This window comes from Cebus imitator, unplaced genomic scaffold (genome assembly GCF_001604975.1).
Source record: "Cebus imitator isolate Cc_AM_T3 unplaced genomic scaffold, Cebus_imitator-1.0 Scaffold128, whole genome shotgun sequence".
NCBI lineage: Eukaryota > Metazoa > Chordata > Mammalia > Primates > Cebidae > Cebus > Cebus imitator.
In genome coordinates, this window is record NW_016107443.1 from 2,611,546 (window position 1) to 2,632,276 (window position 20,731).

Below are 20,731 nucleotides of genomic sequence, written 5' to 3' on the forward strand. Positions count from 1 at the left end.
GCTGGACTGCAGTGGTGCAATCTCGGCTCACTGCAACCACCACCTCCCAGGTTCAAGCAATTCTCCTGCCTCAGCCTCCCAAGTAGCTAGGACTACAGGCATGTGCCACCATGCCCAGCTAATTTTTGTATTTTTTTAGTAGAGATGGGGTTTCACCATGTTGGCCAGGATGGTCTCGATCTCTTAACCTTGTGATCTGCCCGCTTCGGCCTCCCAAAGTGCTGGGATTACAGGCGTGAGCCACTGCACCCGGCCAGCATCATATTTTTAAGGGTCTTTCATGCTGTAGCATGTTTCAGAGCAAGTTTGATTTTTTTTTGAGATGGAGTCTTGCTCTGTCGCTTGGGCTGGAGTGCTGTGATGTGATCTTGTCTCACTGCTACCTCCGCCTCCCGGGTTCAAGCAATTCTCGTGCCTCAGCCTCCTGAGTAGCTGGGATTACAGGTGCGCACCAGCACGCCCAGCTGTTTTTGTATTTTTTTAGTAGAGATGCGGTTTCACCATGTTGGCCAGGCTGGTCTTGAACTCCCAGCCTCAAGTGATCCACCTGCCTCAGCCTCCCAAAGTGCTGGGATTACAGGCATGAGCCACTATGCTCGGCTGCAAGTTTGATTTTAAACATGTTAAATTTGAGGTGCTTTTAGGACATCCATGTGAGGGTGTCTGGGAGGCAGCTGAAAAGCTAGAGGTCTGGAGAGTAGTCAGGGTTGAAGGTATCAACAGAGGTGATGGCTGAAATCTTGGGAGGAGGTAAGGGCAGTTAAGACAAGTAGGAGGATTAAGAAAAGAGAATGATATCACATCACACTAGGAAATGCTTACATTTTAAAAGAATGCACGGAGGAAGAGAAACCACCAAATAAGATAGAGAAGGCAGAGAGGTAGGTAGTGAAACTGGAGGCTCCGGATGCTCAGTGCTTGAAGGTGATGATGCCGTTATCCAACACTTCCTTTGCACCCTGGCACATTTCAGCTCAAGGGACCTGACAAGTGTATACTACTAGATTTCTGTTGATTCAGCTGATCGTGGTTCCTGTTCTATCTTTGTATCCCATGACTTTCAAGGTTTCTTTCAACCCCTAAAACCATGAATCCCAGTCTCTAACTTCCTTCCTGCACTGTCATTATGCCCTCTTCTCTCTTCCTTTCCTATCCATGGGCAGAACTCTGGTAGGCACCACAGCACCTGAGGATGGCTGGAGAATGCTCCTTGGATCTCTACTGCCTTGGAACTCCTTGACTTCCTGACCAAATGCACAATTACTGACAGCTTTTCAGAGGCAATGTTCACAGAGGTGACTTCATGAACTCTTACTAGGTTCTTTGTTCTAATCTAGTATATAATCAGACTCTCAAGAGTTTCTTAAAACTTTCTATGATGAGCAGAGGATGCTTCCTGGGGGTATTTCTGAATGCTAGTGGATTAAAGATGAGCCTTATTCCAGGTAGTAACAGACAATCCTCCCACCTCTTCAATCTTCCAGCCCAAGCACAGAATCCAAGAGAAAGTAAACACAGTAAAAGGGCTCAGGGTGCCAGAATGGAATATGACAAGTACATGATGAATGAGAAAGAATTTCCATTCCATACTTTTCTACTACTGCTTGGGAATCTGACTGCTTTGTAGGCAGCTGGGGAGCCAATGGAGTTTTAGGGAAGCCACTATCATTCTGCTAAGTGGATGCAGAGGATGTATTAGGAACACATTTAGGATTACCACCACCACTACCCGAGGCTGTTTTGTGTTGGAGACAGGAAGTGCATGCCATAGGATGGCACAGTCACCAGACTGAAACAGAGATTAAGAAACGCAAAATCTCCCAGTCATGACTGATCACCCCAGCATTTCAAGATGGCAGGGAAGTAAGGAGTCCAGACAAGATCTGTCTAAATCTTCCTGGTGCACTTTAAGGAATATGGGAATAAGTAGGTTCATAACCAAGTTCGGGCTCAAGAAGGTTCCAGGGCACTTAGATTAATTAATGATGCATCCTTAATGAGTCTAGGTGGTGGTCTAAAAACTGCCAAAAGAATGAACTCTCTAGCAGGGCAAAAAGCCAAAGCGGTACAGAGATGCTGTTCAGACTAAGATGTCTCTCTAGGGACGAACCTTCAAAGTTCCCTCTGATGCTAAAGCTTGGGATGAAAAGTCATATAAATGGTATCTCACACCCAGTAACCCTACTTGAGGAAAAATGTCCCTAAGTTAAGGGAAAGGGAAAGCAACATTGGAAGAAGCCAGAGTCTCCAGGCCTTCATTCTTTTTCTGAGGGCACAAAGGCCTGAGATAAAATGGACTAATAGATCTAAGCCATCAGTCTATACACATGGAATGGGATTTCAGAGTACACAATACTACTGGGACAGCTGTAAGGCCGAGTTAGTCTCAGATATCTTAGTTCAGACCTTGGCACAAACAGAACAGCTTCAATGCCTCATTCCTTTCTCTAAAGGCTAGGAGAGAAGAGCCTAGTTATTGAGTAGGGTGCCAACAGTAAGGTACCTGAGTTGACGTTGTACTTGTAGAGCTGGGCTTTGTTAAAACACAAATCTATAAAAATTCTGGCTCTGGCTTGCTTGCAGGCACTGATAGTAGCCAGATTGGAAAACGCCATGTCAAAGTGGCTGTAATAGAAAGATATATGAAGCAGCATCCAGAAGGGTGGGCCTAAGAAAAACAGGTAGTAGATGCTGACAGAATAGTAGACACTAATTTTTTAAAAAATCCAGTGTGTGGAGATACTGCTAATGCAGCCAGATGGCCATGAAAGGCAACAGGAAGGTGAGGCTGTGACCAGTGCTGAACCTAACTACAACTGCAACATTTTAGATGATACAAAAAGTCTAGGCCTAAAGATTGGAGACCCGTAGTGGGCTGTAGCTTCTTCTAGGATATACTTCTTATGTCCTATGATGAAGGCCTGATTTCTGATTTCTATTTGCCGTGAAGCAGGCTGGTGAGCAATGTAGTCTGGAAGAATGGGGTGGTCAGCAGGAATTGGGCAAACTGAGGCAAAGAAAAGAATGACAAAATGGAACAAGATTAATGAATATATAGAAACTATAAGCTGAAGCAGACAGTCAGGTAAGCACTCAGCAGCCCCAAATCACTGAAAAAGATGGAGCAAAAATAGAGTTAAGCTAAAACTCTAAGTTTAGTACACAGCGAACAGAAGACAGACAGACACCATGTACCAGAAACCCAACCTTGCAACGGAAGAGAAGGCCTGCCTCAGCCTTTTTCCTTGAGTGAAAATCAATGACTAGCTTCCCTGAGAACAGTCAGGCTGCCATCTGTAAATGGGAACAAATATCTGAAAGGTCTGCTGCAAAGAAACTTGCCACACACGGCAGGAAGAGAAGCAGCATCTCTTTCTAAGCCCTGGCACAGCCTGACGGTGGGGAAATATATGAGATGGGAAAATGATTCCATTAACACTTTTTTTAAAAAAGAGATGGGGCCAAGCGTGTTGGCTCACGCCTATAATCCCAGCACTTTGGGAGGCCGAGGCGGGTGGATCACGAGGTCAGGAGTTCGAGACCAGCTGGCCAACATGGTGAAACCCCATCTCTACTAAAAATACAAAAATTAGCTAGGCGTGATGGCGGGTGCCTGTAATCCCACCTACTCAGGAGACTGAGGCAGGAGAATCACTGGAACCTGGAGGTGGAGGTTGCAGCGAGCCAAGATCATGCCACTGTACTCCAGCAGGGGAAACAAGAACAAAATTCCATCTCAAAACTTAATAAATAAATAAATGGCAGCTTTCCTAAAACTATTAGGAAATTTAAAAAAAAGAGTTATTAACAAATTTGGGGAGTTACAAAAAAAATACATTGAGCGTTAGCATAATGGAATCAGCCTCAGTATCTATCAATGGATGAATGGATAAAGAAAATGTGTATATATACAATGGAATATCATTCAGCCTTAAAAAGAAGGAAATCCTGTCATTTATGACAACATGGATGAACCTGAAGGATATCATGTTAAGTGTGACATACATGGTAAAATTAGAAACCTCTTCTCAGGTAGTCAGTTAAAACTGGGGGTGTATGTGTGTGACAGAAGGTATTCTCTTTAACTCTAAAACATAAAAAAATAAGTTGCCAACTTCATTCTACTCATCCATCTTTTGAAAAGTCTCGAGATTTACTAAAATCACTAAGCAAGCTCGGTGTAAAGGCTTCAAAAGCATAAATATTTAAGGAAACATTTATGATTATAAAGTTGTAAAACCACATTTGGGCTATTCAATAGCAATACCAGAGATATACACATTTCTCAGAAGAAAATATTAGCCTAAAATCATGAACAAAAATGAGTCTACGAAGTGACAAACATGCCTCACTTAACTAATATAATGCTACTGTTCTCATTTCTTTCTTTTCCTGTTTTTTTTTTTTTTTATAGTTCGGGGTCTTGCTATGTTGCCCAGGCTGGCATTGAACTCCTGGGCTCAGGCAATCCTCCCATCTCAGCCTCTCAAGTAGTTGGGATTACAGGCATGTACCACTATGCCCTGCAATTCTCATTTAAAATATAATCATTTTGTAGAAGTGAATTTTATGCCACATTTATGCTACATTTTCCTTCTTTCTTTCTTTTCTTTTTCAGGTCTCACTCTGTCACCCAGGCTGGAGTGCAGTGGCACTATCACGGCTCACACAGCCCTGTGATCCTCCCACTTCAGCCTCACAAGTAGCTGGAATTATAGGCACATACCACCATGCCCAGTTAAAAAAAAAAAAATTTGTAGAGGTAGGGTCTTACTATGTTGCCCAGGCTAGTCTCAAACTCCTGGGCTCAAGCAATCCTCTCTCCTCAGCATCCCAAAGTGCTGGGACTACAGGCATGAGCCACCACTCCCGGCTTTATGCTGAATTTTCAAATACTAACATGGTTAATTCAAGTAAAATTAATCCACAGCTAAAAGAATATGCAATTCCAATTAACAAGAAACTTTTTATTAACATTCAGATTTATCAGCCAGGTGCGGTGGCTCATGCCTGTAATCCCAGCACACTGGGAGGCTGAGGTGGGTGGAACACATGAGATCAAGAGCTCAAGAGCAGCCTGGCCAATATGGTCAAAGCCCGTCTCTCCTAAAAATACAAAAATTAGCCGGGCGTGGTGGCAGGTACCTGTAAACTCAGCTACTTCGGAGGCTGAGGCAGGAGAATCACTCCTACCCAGTAGGCGGAGTTTTTAGTGAGCTAAGATTATGCCACTGCACTTCGGCCTGAGCAATGGAGCAAAACTCCGTCTCAAAAAATTAAAAAAAGAGTGATTAACAAGTTTGGGGAGTTATAAAAAAACACATTAAGCGTTAGCATAATGGAATAAACCTAAGTATCTATCAGTGGATGAATGGATAAAGAAAATGTGTATATATACAATGGAATATCATTCAGCCTTAAAAAGAAGGAAATCTTGTCATTTATGACAACATGGATGAACCTGAAGGATATTATGTTAAGTGAAATAAGCCAGGTACACAAAGACAAATACCACATAATCTCACCTATATATAGACTCTAAAAAAAGTCAAACTCATAGAAACAGAGTAAAATGGTGGTTACCAGAGTCTGGGGGATTGGGAAGAAGTTGGTAAAAATATCAACACAAAATTTCTGTTCCACAGGAAGAATACATTCACAAGATGTATTCTATATATCATGGTGACTATAGGTAATCACAATATATTGTACACTTGAAAATTGCTGAGAGAATAGATTTTAAGTGTTCTCAACACAAAAAAATAAGTACATGAGGTACTATATATTTTAAATAGCTTGATTTAGCTATTCCATGAAGTATACATATATCAAAACATCATGTTGAACACCATAAATATGTATAATTTTTACTTGCCAATTAAAAAAATAAATTGAAAAGGAGCATATAATGGTGATGATTGCAAAGCAGTGTTAATGAAATTAGTGTCACCGAACTGCATGTATTTAATGCCACTTAAAAATGGTTAAAATGGCAAATTTTATATTATACGTATTTTACCACAACAAAAATATATATGAATGGGGAAAAGAGTTAGTGTATTCTGCCATTATGCACCCTTTGTATATATTCAGTTCAATAATTTTTTGGCGCTCAGAAAATTCCCATTGTATAAGACTAAAATATATCAGTTAAAAGGCTTTATCTGAGTTTCCATTTCAAAGATTAACCATACAACAGAAATTCTAAAGTCAAAAGTTCAAATAGCTAGTATATGCAAAGTATTTAAGGGATAATACCTAAAAGCATTTTAAGGTTGCGCAATCTCACAACTGTATTACCATTACTCCCTGAAGTTCTTATGCAACTATCATGCAATAAGAACATTAAAAAACCCAGGTTGTTTCTTAAAATTAAATGATAAACCAATTTATCTAATGAACATAGATAATTTAGGAGTTTAAAAGTCACTCAACATTTTTAAATCATCATAATTCAACTAACCTTTTTTTTTCTCATTAATCTTTCTCTGAATTTATGAGTGATAAATCCCCTTGGGCCAGTGAACCGTAAACGCTGATACTTAGCCTGAATGTACAAGCTCTTCTGTACCAGGCCTGATTTATAATTGGGCTGGCATCTGCCACCTCTAAAGTTGCTCTGTGAAGGGAAAAAATGGAATTAAATGTTAAAACTACACCTTCCAAGTCTACTTTATTAGTAAACAGATGAGTGAGTGGCTGGGTGCGGTAGCTCATGCCTGTAATCCCAGCACTTTGGGAGACTGAGGAAAACTCCTCAAGTGGATGGCTTGAGGTCAGGAGTTTGAGACCAGCCTGGCCAACATAGTGAAACCCTGTCTCTACAGAAAATATAAAAATTAGCCAGGCATGGTGGCGGGCATCTGTAATCCTAGCTACTTGGGAGGCTGAGGCAGAACTGCTTGAACCTAGGAGGCGGAGGTTGCAGCAAGCAACTGCTCTCTCTGTGCTGGAAAAGCACAAAAGATCGCCACTGCACTCCAGCCTGGGTGGCAGAGTGAGGCCCTGTCTCAAAAACAAACAACAGATGAAAAACTGTCTGGTACTTAGAGCTGTCCTGGATTCTAGGCCTTACAGATACTAAAAGAGAAAGAGTTAATGATGGTGAGAAAGTATGTTTCTCTCAAACTGGCTTCCTAGCTCATTTTACATATCAATATATATATACATTTTTTTTTAAATTTTTTATTCTTAGCTAGGCATGGTGGCTCATGCCTGTAATCCCAGCTACTCAGGAGGCTGAGGTGGGAGGATAGCTTCAGTCTGGGAGGTAGAGGCTGCAGTAAGCTGTGATTGTGCCATCACACTCCAGCCTGGGTGACAGGGTGAGACCCTGACTCAAAAAAAAAATCTACATCATACCAAATTTAAAAACTAAGTTAAAAGAATTTGAGGGTGGGTACAGTGGCTCACACCTATAATTCTAGCTTTGGGAGGCTGAGGTGGGAGGATCACTTGAGGCCAGGAGTTCAAGACCAGCCTGAGCAACAAAGCGACACCCCATCTCTACAAAAAATAAAAAAAGAATTTGAAACTAATTCTTGAAATTCACCATGTTAACAAAATAAAATTTTCAGAACTTCTAATGAACTAAAATTATTCTTCTGATTCATAGTGAAATCTATCAAATCCCAACGAGGGGAAAAGATATAAAGTATCAATATATATTTAAGGATCAAAAACTTATTTTAACTTTATTTCTGTCAATAACCTTCAAACAAATCTTTCTTTGCCACAAAAGACCCATTACTTAAAAAGAACATTTCCTAGCCTGCATACTGTCCAGCAGTAATTAGATAAGAGGACAATGAATATTTGTGTGTTTCCCACGTGGTTGATAAGAGAAACAGTCCCTTGTTAATTCACTGCTGGGGGTGGGAGAGGAAAACAGTCCTCAGTTTTGTCAGTCATGAACTGATCCCCTCCAAACCTTCCCAAACAATTCTCCAAATCTCCCTCCCTCACTCCCCCATATCACACACTGCTCGTATCTGCCTGCATTTCCAAGCATCCTCCTAGAATAATCTAAAACAGATGGGAGCAGTGGCGCAAAGGTTCATAGATGGAGTCTATCTCTGCCCTGCTAAATCTTAAAACCTTAGCTACTTGCCAACTTAATGGAAGAAGCTGCATTAACCTCTTGGCTATGAAAGGGATTTCTCCCCCCAAATCGTTCAATTAAATTCTCCTACAGAAAATAAATGTGAAGACATATGAAAAGAAACCCTGGGCCAAATGAAACTTTTAACAAGACCAGTTCAACGTAACTTAAACATTGGGAAATCTAATTCCAAGAAGTAGAGAGAGAGATGGTAGAGAAGGAAAGACTTTGGTGACCCAGCGTACTCTCAGGCATAGTAATTGTTCTGAGCTTGTTTAACAAAATTCATACCTAATATTATATGCAAGGTATAAAGAATAAACAGATCCACCTCTTTTCCTTTGGGGGCTGACAATTTAGCAGAGATGCTGGGTCTGAGCACCGGAGGGGCAGCTACTCCTTCTGCTTTTGCCAACAGGAGTCTACCAAGATCCAGGAAAAGGGCTCTTCATGCTTGAAAAGCACAAAAGAGCATTTAGTTTGAATGGCACAAGCAGGAAGTCTTATTCTTCCATCTCGCCTCACCACTCAGGAGTTAAGAACTCAACCAGTGTTCATTTATTAGGTAGGTACAAAGGTCAGAATAAAAGCTGTGAATTCTATATCTTTAAAATAGCAGCCATTGCATACTAAATTTCTTCCCAAATGTGTTTTTTTAATAAAATGAGAATTTTACTCACAAGATATATAAACTTTATTATCTGCTAATTTGTTTTCATCTTCCCAATTTTCTCAAGTAAAACGGAAAACATAACCTAGCTACATATAAACGTTTCATCACAAAGTTGCATGGGAAGAGTTTTGTCTTTAAATCAAATTATTTCTTTGCTTTCAATAAAAAACCTCCCTGAGTCACATTCCAACTACTACACGATCAGGGTCCAATCAAATGGATGAAGCTAATAGTGGCCCCTTTTAGAATGTTTCAGGAAAAGAGTTTATTATTTGTAAACAATTAAGGCTGAAAACAGAAGCTAAAATTACAAAAGCAAACAAAAGCACATTTCTTTTATAGAAAGTTAGGGTCTGAATAAATATTTATATACTTTTACAGATATGAGTCAATATTTTTTTTTTAGATAAGAGTTTCACTCAGTCACCCAGGCTGAAGTATAGTAGTGCAATCTGCGCTCACTGCAACCTCTGCCTCCTGGGTTCAAGCGATTTTCCTGCCTCAGCCTCCAGAGTAGCTGGGACCACAGGTACGTGCCACCACGCCCAGCTAATTTTTGTATTTTTAGTAGAGACAGGGTTTCACTATGTTGGCCAGGCTGGTCTCAAACTCCTGACCTCAAGTGATCTGTCTACCTCGGCCTCCCAAAGTGCTGGGATTACAGGTATGAGCCACTGCGCCCGGCCACATATGAGTCAAGATTTCCTCAACATGAAGAGCTAAACAACAATAACTCCTAAATAAACTATTATAAGGTTGGATACACTATTAACCTCTAAAGAAGTCAATAAAATTGTTTACAAACACTACAATAGCTACATTAAATAACAACCCTCTTTAAACCCTACTTGTTTCCTCTTTGATAATAAAGTTCAGATTAACCAGCAACTAAAGCAATGCCAGAAGGAAAAGAGATTGGGTCTTAGCCAGGTGAGTTGTTGTTGCTGGAGCTGCTGCTGCTTTTTAAAAAGAAGACAGTTATGAAGTTGTGAAAGGGGAGAACTGGCTGCGCAAGACCCATAACATCAAAAATATTAATCTACTAATTTAGTGAAAGACAAAATGTATGCTAGACTGAATTACGGCTTTAAAATTAGAGCCTAATATATAGACATCTAAATAGAACAAGTACAATGTTAAGGTTCTGTAATAATTTTCAAAGACTTGGCCATAGAAATTGATTTTATTCTTTTTGAAATTTAGTGTTTGGTTGACTTAAGTTCCATCCTCAGAGTACTTAATAACAGGAAACAGATCATGAGCCATATTGGGAAAACAAATGCACAACGATGTATTACAATGGAGTGGTCAACAAAACTAAGTAGATTCCTCTTCCACAATTATTTCAGAAATGGGTATGTCACACATAATGGAGCACATAATTTTACAAAAAAAATATTTATGCCAGTCCTATTTTTCAATTATTTTCTTAAGGCTACAGAAAATTTCAGGTAAAAGAATTATAATGAGACACTAATGTTAAGGCTATCTGCACAAACTTGACACATCAGAGATAATCTTGAGACTGACAAGGTCCATTTCTACATGTCTTCTAAGGTTATTACTATCTGGCTTTGAACTAGTTCAATTCGTGTAAAAAGTAAATTTTAGCAAAATATTTCCTTTTTTTTTTTTTTTTTTTTTTTTCTTTTCGGACAGGTTTTCTCACTGTGTCGCTGAGGCTTAAGGGAAGCAGCGCAATCTCGGCTCATGGCAACGTCTTCCTCCCAGGCTGAAGCAATCCTTCGACCACACCCTCCTGAGTAGCTGGGACTACAGGTGTATGCCACTATGCCCAGCTAATTTTTATATTTTTTGTAGAGATGGGTTTTTGTTATGTTGCCCAGGTTGTTCTCAAACTCTCCTGAGGTCAAGTGATCCACCCACCTCAGCCTCCCAAAGTGTTAGGATTACAGGTGCGAGCTACAGTAGCCAGCCAAAATGTTTCCTTTTCTTAGGAAGGACTATTTCTTCCCACTATATTACTACAAAGAATTGTACACTTCTAAGCATTCATGTAACATTACATAACTTTAAATGATTGCTCCAGAGGTAATGTTATTACATATATCTTGAAAACACTTTTCTATGAATTAAAGTATCTTCCCTTAAGGGAAAAAGGTAACAGGAAATAAATCTTATGATCATCTTAGAAAAATACTATAATCAACTATATCTGACCAATGAGAACAACATGTAGGAAGCACTTAGATCTGAACGCCCAACTATATTGTCTATAAGTTATGCAGACATCATATTTTCAGTTGATTTGATGCTCCATTACTCAAGAGACCAAAAGATATTATAAAACATATGTATATATTCTATGGCCATAATTATTTTTAAAAACTTCATGTCACACGTGTTCTTAGGTACACGAACTATTGGCTAAAAATGTTCTATTCAATGCCTACAAACTATGTTATTCTCATTGAATAAAATCTTTCAACATGTATAAATTTTGACTCTCAAGAAGCCAAGTATTAAAAGAAGATCGCTCAACTACCCTTCTAATCAATAATTTTGGGATAGGGATAGTTTATGCTACTTTTCTGTTCATACTGACTTCCTCCTAATGAGCTAACTACTCTATCAAGCTTTCCTGCCACTTTTACACAAAAAGCTCAAATTCTTTCCTCTATTTAGAGGAGGGAGACAATATGAGTGGAAAAATATTAATAAAGTACCTATTATAGGCAAGAAATTATCAAAATTGATTTTAAAAGCACTTCAACTTTTGTGAGCAAGGTGACAGAAATATAATACCTTGGACCAGGTATGGTGGCTCATGCCTGTAATCCTAGCACTGTGGGAGGCCAAGGTGGGTGATCACTTGAGGTCAGGAGTTCGAGACAAGCCTGGCCTACATGGTGAAACCCTGTCTCTACCAAAACTACAAAAATTAGCTGGGCATGGTGACGCTTGCCTGTAATCCCAGCTACTTGGGTGGCTGAGGCGGGAGAATAGCTTGAACCAGGGAGGCGGAGGTTGCAGTGAGCCAAGATCACGTCACTGCACTCCAGCCTGGGCCACAGAGGAAGACTCTGTCTCAAAAAAAAAAAAAAAAAAAAAAAAAAAAAAGAAATATAGCAATTCTTACTCCATATATTTGGAAGATGAGGTGTTCTGGATAATCAAACATATTGGTTGATTAAAAATTATCATTCACATCAGGCATAGGTGTACAAATAATTAGAGTGTGAAAAAATATGCTTTAACAAAGCTACCAGGACCAGAATCTTCCTGTGATGATACAGAAGGCCTCTGAGGGTTATGTGTCCATGGCAGGTTTTTCAATCTGTGAATCTTGGAGAAAGCTTTACAGCTCTGCACATATATCTTAGAGGTAATGGTACTAGCTTAAAGGGAGGGTCTACAACCTTGCCCACCTCCCCACCTAGAGCCACTCCACCTGCATCTGTTTCATGTATTTGTGTTTCCATGTAATATTTGGAAAAGGATTCCCTGGTTAAAAAAAAAAAAAGTTGAAAATCAAGTCCTAAGGAAAGGGGTTATCAATAAATTGATAATGGTTGACTATAAATGTCCAGAAATACTAGTTTATACCTACCATCTGAAAACATATTACAAAACAGCTCTTGATTTACTAACACTTAAAACATGATGTCCAAAGCATAAAACCAAAGCCGGAATTAAATGGAAAACAACACTCAATACCTTAAAAGGTCTTACTCTTGTGTTTCGGTGGTTTCCCTCAACCTCAAATGGTTTGTGAGTAATTATGTCTTTTCTCTGCGTAGTATAATTCTGCATGAAAAAAGTGGTAGTATGGGTTAATAGCCTTAAAACTTATTTTAAAAGCTTGTTTTACCATTAGAAAACACATTTTAAATGTACAGGATTAAGAACAGAAAGCAGAGAGCAGGGAGCTTAGCTGTAGGAGCACATACACATCACCTCCTTAACCCATGCTAACTTGACTCTTGACCCTTGACTAACGTGATCCATGCTAGTTTGTGAGGGGCCAGGATCATTTATGCCTGTAACAAGCATAAAAAATACTCGTGTATAACATAATGGGTGGATTTGAGAAAATGGATGATACATCTAGCATTGATTCAGGCACCTAGGAGAGAAATAAACACGTTACTATCAGGAGTTGCTAAAGGGTTCCTACTGCCTAAGTAGAACACAAATCCTCAACATTGCAGGATGCAGGTTTTGCTGACTCAGGTAACTGATTTGAGGTGATGCTCTTGCCATGGCTAGAAAAGTATCAGAAATAAGAGAAAGAACTACATTAGTAAGCCTGTAACTATAAAGAACCTAAATCCTCTGGTGGAAAGAGAAAAGGTGGGGTCCATTCTCAAGATGATTTTCTTTTTCTAAAATCGATAGTCTTATCACCTTCTATTATTTCCACTTTCTGTGGAGTCTGGCCAGACTGTACTAGGTAACTGCTGACATAGGAGGGAGAACTGTACTAGGTAACTGCTGACGTGGCTCCCAGTGATCCTACCAATTATCCCTCCTTTTAAGTGTGGGCAGGACCTAGGAACTTACTTCTTGCAAAAAGAATACGGTAAAGGATGAGATTTTACTTGTGAAATTAGGTTACCGACTCTGGCTTCCATCTTTCTTATCATTGCTTGCCTGTTCTTACGGAAGCTAGCTGCCCTATAAAAAGGCAAATCTTCAAGACAGAAAGTAGATTAGTGGTTGGCTGGGGGTGATAACGGGCAGTAATGAAACAGGCATGAGGACTCATATTGGGTAATGAAAATATGCTAAAACTGGACTATGGTGATGGTTGCACACGTTGGTTAATTTACTAAAAATCATTAAATTGTACACCTAAAATGGGTGAATTTTATGGTATGTAAATTATGCCTTAATAAATATGTTCGAAAAGATCTTAAGAGTTGTTCTCAAATCATCTTTTTTGATTTTTTTTCTTTTATTATTATTATTATTTTTTGTAGAGATGAGGTCTAACCATGTTGCCCAGGCTGGTCTTGAACTCCTGGGCTCAAGCAATCCTCCTGCCTGGTCTCCCAAAGTGCTAGGATTACAAGCATGAGCCACTGCACCTGGTCCCCCAAAAAATCTTAAGAAAGCTAGATTTATTAAATTAATCCAATAAAGTCATACTAAATCAAGTAAGAGATGACTATTTCTTCTGTCATAATAACTTTAAGCATCAACAGAATCTTATGTACTTAATGAACAGTTACAAAAATGAAAAATATTGGTGATTCCTGTACATTTTGATATATTGGAGAAGAAATTATAAAAATGAAAATTTTGGAACTGCGATCTTACCATGTAAGGTTTTTCAATAAATTTTCTAAAATTTGATTTTATAAAATGTGTGGGTGTTTGGAATCCATCAGTATGAATATTCTTTACCTTTGAAAAACTGGAATTCTGATCATCCCTAATAAAGAAAGAGAGAAAATAAGAATATTTTATTAGCATACCTTTTTCCAACAAATAAACAAGAATAATTTTTAAAAGCCCCTTCAGAGACAATTAAAATAGCACAAGAGTAAAATCTCAATGATCTATTACTACTGAAATTACAAATTATAGTCATTAGGGCTAAGCCCCTCATTTTCCAACAAATATTTAGCTAAGTTGGAAGTTAGCAATGGGGAAAAACACTCCTTCGATCAGGGTTCTCAATCTGGAGTCTAAGGACAGGCTTCCTGGGGGCTGTAAGCCCTGAAACCATATGTGAAATGTATATTCTGAGGAAAGATAATTACTGCTGTAGAACCTTTGGTAGCACTGCCTCTCCTCCCCCTCTTGCTGACAGGCTCTCACTGGTAGAAGCACCAATGGCTCAAGACCCAGCCCATTTATCAGAGGCAAGGTGTATGACTGGCTCAAGGTCCCCTCACTGGCAGAGCTGAGGTCTCTGACACTGCAGGGCCACAGCAGCGAAGGACATCCTCCTCTCTCCCGTCTTCACCAGGTTCTGAGGCCACAAAGGGCTCCTCTCAGGCAGCCCTATCCCGGAGGGAGGTCCTTCCTTGGGCTCTTCCTCCTATCACTAAAGCCTCACTTCCACAGCCCTTGGGGATTCCTCTCCTTGTCACATCCTGCATCTCTCCACAATGCTTCTCAGCTCCTTCCTGTGTCTTCCCCAGGCCTACCTTCAGTCTTTCCCATGGATTCTCCATTGGCGACAAGATAACATCCATGCTTCTTATCATAATCCCCATCTCCCCAACAGGCACACTGAGCTCCGGGAATTTTCATTTTATTTTATTTATTTTTATTACTATTATTATTTTGAGACAGAGTCTCGCTTGGCTCCCTGCAACCTCTGTTTCCTGAGTTCAAGTGATTCTCCTGCCTCAGCCTCCCGAGTAGCTGGGATTATAGGCACATGTCATCACGCCCAGCTAATCTTTTGTATTTTTAGTAGAGACAGGGTTTCTCCATATTGGCCAGGCTGGTCTTGAACTCCTGACCTCAAGTGATCCATCCACCTCAGCCTCCCAAAGTGCTGGGATTACAGGCGTGGGCTACCATGCCCAGCCGGGAATATTGAAGTACATGTGGTTCCCGGCACACAGCAATCTCTCCTGCTTCTACACCTTTGCAATGTGCAGTTCTTTCTGTGACCATTTCCATCTACTTAGATTCACTTAAAGATTTAGATCCATTTGTATCTCTTCAAGGAAGAGTTTCCTAAACCCCTCTGAGGTGGACTAGGTACTCCCTGCTATGTGCACACGTAGCGTTTTGGGGTCTTAACACCTATCACTCCGTATTTGTAACTACTGGTATACCTGTCTGTTTAATGGAACAAGCTGCTATTCCTTCAGAGGAAGCACTGCAGATGGTTCATTTTGTGGCCTCAGCTCTGATCCCAGAACCGGACATGGAATAGATACTCAGGGTTTTTTTAAATGTTAAAAAGGCCTATGTTTTGTCAAAATGCTCACAGTAGTAGGTCAAAAGAGTAAGATGCAAAGCTTTTATTGAGGATAATTTCAATTATTTAAAATATATACATATGTGCCCAGAAAAAATAAATGACAAGAAATGTACTAAATATTAACAGTGGGCACCTCTGGTAAAATTAGGAATGACTTATTTTTTGATTTTATACTTCATTATATTTTTCCAGATGATTACCATTAGCATGTATGACTACTTCTGCAAACGAAGCAATGGATTTTTTAAAATTCTCTTTGCAAAGCCTATATCTGATAAGGGAGCTGTATCCAGAATATATAAAGAACTCCTACATTTCAACAATAAAAAGACTTTATTTGACTTTAAAATGGGCAAATGATTTGAATAGAAATTTCTCCGAAGACATACCAATGGCCAATAAGCACATGGAAAGATGCTCCACATCATTAGTCATTAGAGAAATGCAAATCAAAACCACAATACTTTATACTAACTAGGATGACTATAAGCAAAAAGATGACAATACCAATGTTCATAACAGCACTATTTACAATAGCCAAAGGGCGTAAGCAATACAAATGTCCACAAACAGAAAAACAGATAAACAAAATGTAGTATAGCCATACAATGGAATATTATTCAGCCTTAAAAGAGAATGATTTTTTTTTTAAAGGAATGTAACTCTGATACATGATACAATGTGGATTGACCCTGAAGACACTATGCTAAGTGAAAGAAGCCAGATACAAAAGGACAAATATCGTCTGACTCTACAGAGATACCCAGAATAGGCAAATTCATATAGACAGAAAGAATAGAGGTTACCAGAGGCTGCAGAGAGGAGAGAATGAGGAGTTACTGTTTAATGGAAACAGAGTTTGTTTGCAAAGATGAAAAAGTTCTGGAAATGGATAGTGGTGATGATTGTAAAACACTGTGAATGTACTCAATGCCAATGAATTTTACACTTAAAAATGGTTAAAATGGCTGGGTGCGGTGGCTCATACCTGTAATCTCAGCACTGTGGGAGGCCATGGCAGGCAGATCACCTGAGGTCAGGAGTTCAAGACCAGCCTGGCCAACATGGTGAAACCCCATCTCTACTAAAAATACAAAAAAGTAGCTGGGTATGGTGGCGGGTGCCTATAATCCCATCTACTTGGGAGGCTGAGGCAGGAGAATTGCTTGAACCTAAGAAGCAGAGGTTGCAGTGAGCCGAGATCACACCACTGCACTCCAGCCTGGGTGACACAGTGAAACTCCATCTCAGAAAAAAAAAAGGTAAATTTAAGATATGTATATTTTGCCACAATACAAAAATTAAATCCTTTGATATTTGATTTTTGACCAGGCAAATGAATGCTCAGATTAAAGAACCCATTTCCCAGCTGCCCTGCAGCTAGGCATGGCCATGGTACTAAATTTTGGCCAAGTTATCATGTATAAATTTCAGAAAGCCTTTAAAGAAAGGCTAGAATGAGGAAATGATGGGTAGAACACAAATACCCATCTTGGACCATGAGGCAGACGCTACATACAGAGGATATGGGAAGAACAAGATCTAAGCAGCCTGGTTCCCTGATGCATCCACTCTACTGTGTCAATCCTATCACGTAGATTTCCTACCTCTGATCTTTTTATTACTTGAGAAGGAAATACTTTTTTCTCTAGCTCTTCCAGTCCATTCTCCACCCAGCAACCAGAATGATTTAAGTGAGATTATACCTCTTCTTTTAAAATTTAAGTGAGATTATGTCTCTTCTCTGGTTAGAACCCAAAATGTTTTCTAACTTCATCCAGAATAAAATAGAAAGTCTTCATGTCCTTCAGTCCTTCAAAGCCCTTTGTGATTGGCCTCATCTACTAACTCTCTTCCGTTTCTACCTTGTTGCAACCCACTGTCCCTCTTCTATCCCTTAAGCAAAAACAGGCAAACGCCTGTCTGAAGGTCTTTGCTTTTGCTGTTCCCTCTCTTGAAATACTATCCCCTCAAATAACCCTATGGCTAACTCCCTCACTTAATTCACAACCCAGCTACATTTTTTAAAAAGTCTTAAGTGTACTCCATGACTACCATAAATAAAATCATATCACACATGTCATTCTTTGCTATTAAATTTCCTCTTCTGCCTTATTTTCACCTATCATTCCACTGACATGTATTTATTTTCTTTCTTCTATCATTAAATTATAAGCAACATGAAGACAAAGGTTTGTGTATAGTTTTTCACTATATCCCCAGTCCTTAGAAGAGTAACTAGAACAAAGAAATCAATATATAGATATCTGTTAACTACATAAATACAATATCTTTATAAAGTTCAGTCTACTTCAGTATAGATTATGATTGTTGCAATAGCAAGAAAAAAACTGATGTTTTCCCATAACTTGCCTAGCTAAAACGATGGTCTGTCCTTCCAAATCCTTGTTAAAAAATAAAAATAAAAAATAAAACAAATTCTTGGCAATCTGATGTCCTCTTCAAGTCCACTGATACTATTTTTAAGCTACTTTATCAAACACCTCCATATCTATATAACAAAACATCTCAATTACACTGTAAGAAACTTAATAGCTCCAGTTAGAAAAGGCAGAAATAGTGTGCCAGGAGAAAACATGGAGAAATCAGGGTAAGAAACTGATAAGAAGTGGAAGCAAATACAGACCGTCCCCAACTTATGATGATTTGACTTAGAATTTTTTTACTTTACAATGGGTTTTCGGGATGTTGCCCTATCGTAAGTTGAGGAGCACCTGTAGAGAACCCCCCAAGTGTTAGGGTTGCTTGTGAAAGATCCTAAGGCAACAGGGAATAGTAACCCAAATCTAAATGCATTACAATTTAGGTATCCTCTGTGCTGTCTACTCCTTTGGAAATTCTTCATTCATTCATTCAACAGATATGAACTGAGCTCAGGGCAGCGGGGATACAACAGTGAGCAACACAGACAAAGAGGCTGCATACAATCTTCTGAGGGAAAACCACACAGGTGAGAAATCACATCCTATGACTTATGATTTCATCATGTTTCCTTTCTTTTGAATTTCTGTGGAAACTACCCTGACTTGATTTTTAAAGTTTATATAAAAGCATAATATATAATGAGGTCAATTTTTATAAGTTGAATTTCAAGATAAAATGATAAAATACTTTTCTTATTTAAATAAGGAAATTGAATTAGGATAAAGTGAGAGATTAATAACAAGAGTTGGTGAGGATGTGGAGCAACTAGACCCTTCACATGCTGCTGGTGGAAATGTAAAATAGTGCAGCCACTTTGGAAAACAGTCTGGCAGGTCCTCAAAAAGTTAAACATAGAGTTACCATCAAACTCATCAATTCCACTCCTAGCTATATACTGAAAAGAAATGAAAACAGATATTTGCACAAAAACTTGCAAACAAATGTTCACAGCACAGTTATTCACAATAGACAAAAAGTAGAAACAAACCAAATGTCCATCAACTGGTGAATGGATAAACAAAATACGATACAGCCATACAATGGAATACTATTCAGCCATTAATAAGAATTCTCAGGGGAGGATCCAAGATGGCTGAATAGGAACAGCTCTGGAGTCCAGTTCCCAGGGAGAACAATGCAGAGGGTGAGTGATCACCACATTTCCAAACGAGTTATTACTGCCCACAGACGAGGAGATTCCCAGGCTGAAAAGCGCTATGAGTTGCCAGGATGGCTGTTTCAGACAGTGCAGCGGGTCTCCGTACAAAAACTAACACAAATCTGGGTGGCCATTTTAACTGGCGCCTGGAATACCTGGGATACAGAGCCACCCATTCAACTGAAAAAAGTGGGGCTGAAACAGGGAGCCAGGTGATCTGGCTGAGCGGGTCCCACCCCCACAAAGACCAGCAATCTGAAATGCTCTGTATTGAGTTTTGCAGCAAGTGCAACTGGACCCAGGACGGTCCAGCTCTGTTGGGGGAAGGGCGTCCGCCATTACCAAGGCAGTCTACCATTACCGAGGCAGTCCGCCATTACCAAGGCAATCCTCCATTACCAAGGCAGACCGCCATTACCGAGGTAATCTGCCATTACTGAGGCAGTCCGCCATTACAGAGGCAGTCTGCCATTACTGAGGCAGACTACCATAACCGAGGCAGTTCTAACTATACCTCTATAAACAAAACCACAAGGAAGTTCACACAGCAGCTGGTTAGAGCCCACAGCAGCTCAGCAACATCTCTGCTGGCAGACTGTGACTAGGCTACCTCCTAGCTGGGCAGGGAATCTCTGAAAAAAGGCAGCAGCACATCAGGAACTTATAAATAAAGCCCCACCTTCCCAGGACACAGCACCTGGGAAAAAAGGCAGTTATGAGTTCCGCTGCAGCAGACTTAAAACGTACCTGCCCAGCAGCTCTGAACAGAACAATGGAGATCACAGCTCAGCACTTGAGCTCCCATAAGGGACAGACTGTCTCCTCAAGCAGCTCCCTGACTCCCGTATATCCAAAGAGACACCTCATAAAGGAGAGCTGAGACTGACATCTGGCAGGTAACCTTCTGGGATGAAGATAACAGAAGAGGAAAGTGGCAGCAACCCTTACTGTTCTGCAGCCGCTGCAGGTGATACCCAGGCAAGCAGGGCCTGGAGTGGACCTCCAGCAGTCCTACAGCAGAGGGGCCAGACTGTTAGAAGGAAAACTAAAAAACAGAAAGAAATAACTTTAACATCAACAAAACGGACGTCCACTCAGAGACCCCATCCGAAAGTCACCAACTACAAAGACCACAGGTAGATAAATCCACAAAGATGGGAAGAAACCAGTGCAAAAAGGATGAAAGCAACCTAAACCAGAATCCTCTCCTCCTCCAAGGGATCACAACTCCTCACCAGTAAGGGAACAAAGCTGGATAGAGAATGAGTCTGATGAATTGACAGAAACAGGCTTCAGAAGGTGGGTAATAAACTTCTCTGAGCTAAAAGAACACGTTCTAACCCAATACAAAGAAACTAAGAACCTTGAAAAAAGATTTGAAAAAATGCTAATGAAAATAAACAGCTTAGGGAAGAATATAAATGACTTCATGGAGCTGAAAAA

At 39.8% G+C, this 20,731-nt stretch overlaps 1 protein-coding gene across 12 annotated transcripts in view; it reads right to left on the reverse strand.

The window, feature by feature from the left end:
- Positions 1-20,731, reverse strand: part of BCLAF3 (BCLAF1 and THRAP3 family member 3) — an 83,498-nt gene that overhangs the window by 14,328 nt on the left and 48,439 nt on the right. For 3 of the 12 annotated variants that reach the window (XM_017540648.2, XM_017540650.2, XM_017540649.2), the window contains exons 9-11: positions 14,058-14,172; positions 12,453-12,542; positions 6,464-6,619 (exon numbers count right to left, since the gene is read on the reverse strand). In XM_017540648.2, coding sequence (XP_017396137.1) covers positions 6,464-6,619; positions 12,453-12,542; positions 14,058-14,172 — 361 coding nt within the window. Of the gene's footprint in view, positions 1-6,463; positions 6,620-8,781; positions 8,833-12,452; positions 12,543-14,057; positions 14,173-20,731 lie in introns of those variants that run through there. The other 9 variants (XM_017540652.2, XM_017540655.2, XM_017540651.2 and 6 more) reach the window with 8 other exon arrangements.